We start from the raw sequence: 8,207 nt of genomic DNA, 5'->3' as shown, positions 1-8,207 counted from the left end.
TCTTCCAAAATGACAGTCTTTTTGGTACAAAATTCTCTCTTTGTGTTTCCCAGACAGTTTTCCCTTGCCGATTTGTTGTGTCTCTTTGGCTCACACAGACACACTAACCGTTCCTCTTTTTAACACGCGGTGTGTTGACATTTGGTCGCTTGAAGCGGCCCTTGAAGGGGACAGATCCTCCACCTGTTCAGAAAAGATATTTTGGCTGAGAAAAAAAAATTCACTCTTCTCAGCGATGTCTAAATCATTTCCCTTTTATGAACAATAAGGCTGAACATTTTTTCTTCATTTTTGGCATCTGATTACCATATTACCTCCTTCTCTAAATACTAAAGAAGTCATACTTTGTTATTTTTTCCTCATTTGTTAATCATGGACCGTACACTTATTTTCGTGCTGATAATAAATGTCACAATATACAACAGTTTTCTGTTCCAATTATTCCGCCTGACTGCTCTGGATTAATATCAATTTATGAAGTCCACTACACTTCATTTAAATCAGGGATGTTGTTACAGGTTTGACGTCACAAAGATGCAGATGGGATTTAAAGTTGTTGTGGTAAAGACTAGAAGGTGGGGGCTGGTTGGACACCATGTCAAACTGCCCAGAGTGGACGAGCAATCGAGCAACCATCTTTATCCTTAATGTTTCTGATTCAATGTATGCCAAACACCAATGTGCCATCCTCTGTTCACCTTCTTGTAACCCCGGGTTTAATGTCACATTGCTATGAATTGTGGGTAATTCCCTTGGGATGTGTACTTCAGGAAAGTCTTCATAAAAGTTTCAAAATGTCTGCGAGAGAGCCCTCAAACGCTCAATGATTTGACAGTGGGACAGCCCTAAACCCTCACGGACTTTTACCGGAACGCGCCTCAAAGTCTGAGTCCTTGAATGTGGAGATCAGGATTGGGGTCTTCACACAAACTCAATGTCGGCCGTGCTTATTCAGCGAGCAGATATCGGCCTTCCTCTTCCGCAGGGGAGCGTAGTGCTTTTCCTGCTTGGCTGCTTCTCAGACGGCCAATTCAAGATGCCTGCAGAGGTCGTCCTAATCCTGATGTGTACATAAACCCGGAGGGGTTCTGTAGTGTTTAGGACAGTCTGATGCTGGTTGCACACACTTTAACCAGCCGATCTGCCTCGCGTAATTGTGGTATGGCAGTGAGCCACACCACTCCAGTTAGACACAGCAGATGGAATGTGGATTGAAGTGTCAAAAAAAATTAATGTAATACTACGTTTACATGTCAATTCTCATAAACTTGATCAAACATAACTGCAGATGGCTGTAAAGAGTCACCAGTGTAAAGGACAGGCCTTCAGTATAGTAGGCCTACAAGTCTACAGGTCAGGACAGACGGGACTTCTGCCTCCATGTCATTAATGTTATAACCGCTGGTTGGAAAATCCTGTAGTTATAGTTGCTGTCACAACAATTGACCCAAATAAATGTATTCCAACAAAATACAAAATACTGGTGCCAGAAAATGTAACAAAATACATGTATTTTGTATTTAAAATATAGGCAATACTTTTTTCTAGATTTTCTGTTTTCTCACAATGTGGTATAGCAGAGCATTCAGGTTTATATAATGTACACAAAGCTCTGGTGAACCCTACAAAAAGGAAGAACAGTCACAGAATGTCAGTGTAACTAAGCAAAGCTATTGAAAGACAACAACTTGATTATGTATATATATATTTTTATTAATGGGACTTAACAGCCCATAAACTTTGGCTTTGTATCAACAAAATATTCATCACATATGACATACAAGCTCCCAATCTCCCTCTTCCTATAGCTAGCTACTCGACTGATAAGCTAACTTGCTAAACACTGGCTATGCACTAGCCTAGACAGCATGCTAGCATCATTAGCATGTTAGCATCGATCGCTAGCTTGATATTATAACCATCACCATGTTTATACAATAGGCTATGTAGCCAGACCCAGACATACGTTTTACATCAAGCTAGTTGACATCTGTCACACTCAGATACAATATTTAACTTGACAGATAATCCGTTGAACTTGAAGATCTGAAGACTGAACTCGTGAACTGTTTTTTGATTCGTGGAGAAAGTATTTTGAGTATTTTAAATACAAAATTACTCCACTCTAAAGTATTTTGTTTCAAATTACGTTAGATTTTGAATCGGCCCTATCAAATACAAATTACAAAATACTCAAAAGTAATTGAAATACGTATTTCAAATACAAGTAATAGAAATACTGCCCATCTCTGACTACATGTCATCATTCACCCATTCACACCCTGATGACAGCGCCATAGGTCCATTTAGAGTCAAACAGACCATAAAGCAGGGGATGCTTTAGGGCGGGGCTACAAGGTGATTGACAGGTCTCCACCACAGCTTGACTGTTCTTGGTGTCCCCGCATTTTCGTCTTACAAAACATGTGTTACGTGTGTCACCTACAAAATGTCCTACAAATGTCTTAATCAGTGTTCGTTTGTACTTCACTCCACCTTCTCATGTCACTCCAGGTTGCAAAAAAACGATGGCCTAAAACCAGGATGGCGAAGGCCAAAATGCCAAAAAACGGTTTGTAGGTATGCAGGTACTACCCACTTCACTACATGACTCCGAACTGTTAACCACTGCGTGTCCACAGAAGATAGACCTTGGTATTTTGTCATAATCCAAAAGTACTGAAAAAAAGAATGGTCAGATGGAATGTGAAGGAATCACACAGTGCATACAATTAATCATGAATGTCTACCAAATGCAAAACCAGTTAATCTCATCGTGGTGGTAGAGGAGGAGGACGTCACGACACTTCATCTTAAACGTTGTTGATATTTCAGTCTGGAAAGTTGTTGGCCAACCGTCAGATAAACAAACAGCATTTCAGAGGAATATATCTGTTCTAATTCTTCCACTTGACCCTTTGTGGAGTTAAACCTAATAACCAGGATGTGGGAAACTGAAGACAGTTACAGTGTACCTACCATCCATCCATCCATACATACATAATCATAATGCATCTGTAAAAGTTGAAAAAGCATTGATCAACGTGTCAAGTCACATAGTTCTCTGATCATATATGTATAGTAGATCAAATTCAACATCTGATAGTCTGATATTTTATTTGATAATGAACAAACACAGAATCATTAATTTATAGACTTTTCCGTTCAGTTTGTCCATAATTCTGGACATCAGTGGATACGTTACTATCACCCAGCAGTGTATTCACTACATAATGAAGTATTCTAAATGATTCTACATTATTCTGTCTAACTATTTAACAAATAATAACAAGTTGAATATAAGGAATTCAGAAGGCAACATGAAATCATTAACATAAGCACACATGGTGTTTGATCATGATCCAAGACAATATTCTTAACACTTTTCCTTTCGTGCCTTCCAGTCATAAAAACGTACCTCAATGACTCACTGAGTCAGGTACTGTGGAGTACCAACGTTAGATAGTTCTGGTTCTGCATCAGAATCACATTTACAGTAGCAATCACGTTCTATGAATCTCATTCTATCAAACAGTTTGACATAAAAAACTCCAGGCACGAGGTGTGCATGTATCACCTACTGTAAGTCATGCCTTTAACAGTTATCTGGTACATATACTGTGTACATATATACATATACACATACATATATACACACTGTCAATCAAAAGTTTGGGGTCACTTAGAAATGTCGTTGTGTTCCCTGAAAACATACATGAAATGAGTTTAAAGAGGAAGAAATGTCATTGACAAAGTTAGAAATGATTTTTAATTGAAATAATACCCAAACTTTGCTTTCATCAAAAAATCCATTTGCAGCAATTACAGCCTTGCAGATCTGTGGCATTCTAGCGGTCAATGTGTTGTGTTTTGCTGGTACTATTCAATGAAGCTGCCAGTTGAGGACCTGTGAGGCGTCTGTTTCTCAAACTACACACTAATGTATTTGTCCTCCTGTGTAGTTGTGCCCCGGGGCCTCCCACTCCTCCTTCTATTCTGGTAGAGACAGTTTGCGCTGCTCTGTGAAGGGAGTAGTACACAGCATTGTACGAGATCTTCAGTCAATTACTCGCATGGAATATCCTTCATTTCGCAGAACAAGAATAGACTGACGAGCTTCAGAAGAACATTCTTTGTTTCTGGCCATTTTGAGCCTTTAATGGAACCCACAACTGCTGCTGCTCCAAATACTCAACTAGTCCAAAGAAGTCCAGATGTATTGCTTCTTTAATCTGCACAACAGTTTTAAGGGTTTTCTGATGATCGGCTATTCTGTTGAAATGATCAACTTGCGTCAGCAAACACAGCTTGTTATTGGAAGACGGGACTAATGGTTGCTGAGAGTGGGCCTCTGTAGATGTTTCATTAGCAATCAGCTGTTTACAGCTACAGTCGTCATTTACAACATTAACAATGTCTACACAATATTTATGATCAATTTGATGTTATTTTAATGGACAAAACGTGTTTATCTTTCAAAAACAAGGGAATTTCTAAGTGACCCCAAACTTTTGAACGACAGTGTATGTATGTATATGTATATATATGTATGTGTGTGTATATGTATATAAACATCACATTTTGCTGGTTACCTTATTTCCCTGTTTTGTGCATTGCATTGTGGGACAATAGTGTACTTTTAAAGTACTCTCCAAAGAAAGCATTTTTATATATATATATATATATATATATATGCTGCTATGTACTCCAGTTTTTACACCACCCACGCCAGACAGTGTTTTTATCGAGGACTTTGCAGAGGCACTATCCCATTTTACTTCAAAGTATGACAGAATTGTTATTTTAGGTGATTTTAACATACGTCTGCTGCCCTTCACAGACTTTTGTCACTGATTTTATGGATACCGTGGAATCTTTTAACCTCGCTCAGCCTATACAGGAGCCCACACTCAAAGGGTCACACCCTCGATCTAGTTAGTGGTCTCAGCCCTGAGAACTTTAAGATGAAGGATATCTGGGATCACAAAGCGGTTTTATTCAATGGGGTTTTATTCCATCCTCTACCAGTTATTCACACTTCACCTGACCGCCGCCGGGTTTTTAACTCTATGTCTGCGAGCATGTTTTCTGAGCATTTTAACTGCCTTTAATCCTCATTTTAACTTCGAGGAGCTGGTCTCTCTTTTTAATCACACCTGTCAGACTGTCCTGGACTCTGTTGACCCCCTTAAAGACAAAAGGACAAATATAACACCCCAGCCCTGGCTTAATGAATCCACCCAGGATTTAAAGAGAGACTGTAGGAGAAAGGAACGTAAATGGAAAAAAACAGGTTCACATGTATTTCTTTTGAGAGTTGGAAAGATGCAATGAAGACTTATCAAACGGCAGTTAAAGAAACAAGAACTTCCTTCTTCTCCAGCTTAATTTTAGCAAACCACTCGAATCCGAGAATTCTATTTAAGATAATCGACTTGGTGGTCAACCCCTCCCCCTGCCATTTTACTGATGCTTCACAAGGGATGTGTGAGCAGTTTTTAAACTTTTTTACAAATAGAATCGAGGACATCAGGCAACAAATTCCCGTATGAAATCAACCTTGTGCAGTCTTGATTTTATACCAACTACATTTCTTTCTAATACAGTTGGTCCCAGTATTTTATTAATAGCTCATTAGCAACAGGAACTGTTCCATCGACTCTTAAACATGCTGTGTTCCAACATCTTTTAAAGAACACCTTGATCCCTCTGTTCTTAGCCATTTTAGATCCATTTCTAAACTTCAGATTTAGAGGAAGTGGTTTCAACCCAGCTTTTAGCTTTTAAGTGTCTTAATAACGTCAGGTTTTAGAGCTTTACACAGAAACCGCCCTCAAGGTATCTAATGATCTCCTTTTAGCAGCCGACGGAGGGGAGAGCACGATTTTAATTATTGTAGAGCTAAGTGCAGCCTTTGACACAATAGACCATGACATTTTAATCTGAAAACCTGGATTAGCATCAAGGACGCTGCACTTAGTCTTACCTTTTATGTGATGTCATCGTTTTTCAGTTTTATTTGTAATTGTTGATTTTACAAAATTGTTTTACCATTTTTTATTTCTTAGTTTATTTTTATCATATGGACTTTCTTTTGTTGTTATTATTGTCTTGCTTTTGCTGCTTTGTCTGTCAAAGCACTTTGTAAACTCTGGTTTTAAAGGTGCTATATTAATAAAGTTATTATTATTAATTAACCAATTTGTAAAATTCTTTGATGTTCCAGACTCCAAAGAAGAAGAAGAAGAAGAGAAGAGACAGAAGTCACATATTTCTCTTTTTGGAATCTCCGTGATGTTTTAGGAGCACCCTGGTTGTCACTAACACATAGAAATAGAATAGGAGTAGAACAAGCAGCTCGCCAGTTACTATGTCACCGCTTGTTTTAGCCATTTATGCAAAACCTCACCTCACCAAGTCTGCGACTTACCATAAGTCAGTTTAGTTTATAGGGATGTTAGCCTGCTGCAGCAGTCACAATCACAAAGGTATACATGAAAATGGCCGCAGATTCGACCATCCAGCTATGTTGAGTTGAATGGGAATGTCCATTCTATTCCTATTTTATTTCTATGCACTTAACGGTTTAAACCACTGAAATCTAGACGGTACAGGAAACATTGAGGCTCTTTTGTCAAAACTATCTCCCTTGAGCCTAACAACAAGTCACTGTGTCCATCAAGTGTTTTGTTTCCTGGATGCTAGCATGCTACCTGGATGCTAGCATGCTACCTGGCTGCTCATTGGATGAGAGTACAGGCCACATGTTTGTAATGCAAACTCAGTGAATCTGTCAAAGGTTTCCAGAAATACTGAATTGAAATGTGCTTGTCGTGGACCATTTTTAGCAACTCTGACAGGCAGTCATGGCTTTGATGGGTGTCATGGCTCCGGACTCTGCTGGGCATTCGGCCGGCGTCGAACTCGGACTTGAATTTCCTCGTCCTGTGGAGCAGATGAAAAGTCATCACTGTCTTCCATTTACTTAAGGATGATTGTATCTGTGCCAATGAGATAAGGGGTGATGGCTCGGCATTGATTTACAAGGAATACATGATGTTGGTTTTATACATACAGTTTCAGCAGTGTCTGCCGTCTCCTCTCCTTCTGTGTGTTCACTGCCAGCAGTGAACGCCTCAAAGTCAGATAGGGCGCTTTCCACCGCCTCCTCATCATAGTCTGTCTGGTATTCATCAGACAGTTCCTCTGAATGAGACAACATGAGCACCCATTTTTATTTATACTACTCAGAGCTACACCCAAAGTCAAAGTAGGCTTTGATATTAAGATTGTTTCAATGTATATATAACATTTTTGATACATTAGTTTGGGATTTCAGTATTTTAATGATGACTAACCATTGATTGAGGCATTCTTTACAGGTTCGATTCTCGACACTATCTCTGCCAGGTCTGTGAAGGAGGCATTCGGACAGGTAACCACCTGAAAGAAACAAGCCGCATCATTACAAAGATGACTTTAAATCAGCTTCAATTCAGTTTAATCCCACTGTTTTTGAAGAAACTGATGATTTAGAACACTTGGTTACATTGTAACCTTGGTTCTCTGAGTGAAGAGACTATCTCTCCAAATAGTTACATATTCCATATGTGCAGGGACTAACCCCAGTGGAGCAGTTGATGTGGATATTTCTTTAAGACACACATCATCAAGAGGGACGAGGCCCCTGATCGGACGGCGGTTCAATTCACCCCTGAGAACCATGTTGTGTGAGGCCAGTTCAGTGGTCTGCTGTGTTCAGCTTGGCAAAATGGTAAATTGCCCTGAGCTCTAGGACGTTGATATGCTGGCCCTTCCAAGGGACAATCAAGCCCCCACTGGTGCCCCTGCCCTTGTGGATTGCGCCCCATAACACCAGGGATGCAACTGCAGAGACCACCTGGCGACGCAGCACTGGACCAAGCATACTCCCCTTTAAAATATTGCCTGGGGACTTCCACCCCCTTGAGCGGTCCACACAGCTCCTGGTGACCAGCACAGTGGCCTGCAGGTGTCTCTGAGGGAATAACCTCAGGCACAGTAGACACTTCTTCACCAAAACAATGGGCATCCCCATTTTTTTTCAGCCAAGGAAGGACCCCTTACAAGATAAGATCACGTACAGAGAAACCCCTCATGTATGTTCCTTGGAATAATTTGGTTTAGCATATTTTTTACACTTCTATAGTATTAGTTATGTGAAAGAA

The 8,207-nt window shown here is 39.9% G+C and overlaps 1 protein-coding gene across 4 annotated transcripts in view; it reads right to left on the bottom strand.

Annotated features, from left to right (window-relative positions):
• Positions 1–3,159: 3,159 nt before the first annotated feature.
• Positions 3,160–8,207, bottom strand: part of pnpla7b (patatin-like phospholipase domain containing 7b) — a 29,080-nt gene continuing 24,032 nt past the window's right edge. For all 4 annotated transcript variants that reach the window (XM_079161410.1, XM_079161412.1, XM_079161411.1 and 1 more), the window contains 3 exons: positions 7,359–7,443; positions 7,076–7,206; positions 3,160–6,945 (listed from right to left, as the gene is read on the bottom strand). In XM_079161410.1, the coding sequence (XP_079017536.1) occupies positions 6,883–6,945; positions 7,076–7,206; positions 7,359–7,443 (279 nt within the window). In that variant the 3' untranslated portion in view covers positions 3,160–6,882. The remainder of the gene's footprint in view (positions 6,946–7,075; positions 7,207–7,358; positions 7,444–8,207) is intronic.

The sequence above is a fragment of the Pholis gunnellus genome (assembly GCF_910591455.1).
Source record: "Pholis gunnellus genome assembly, chromosome: 6".
Classification (NCBI taxonomy): domain Eukaryota; kingdom Metazoa; phylum Chordata; class Actinopteri; order Perciformes; family Pholidae; genus Pholis; species Pholis gunnellus.
Note: the sequence above shows the minus strand (reverse complement) of the source record. Positions and strands in the feature narration are given on the sequence as shown.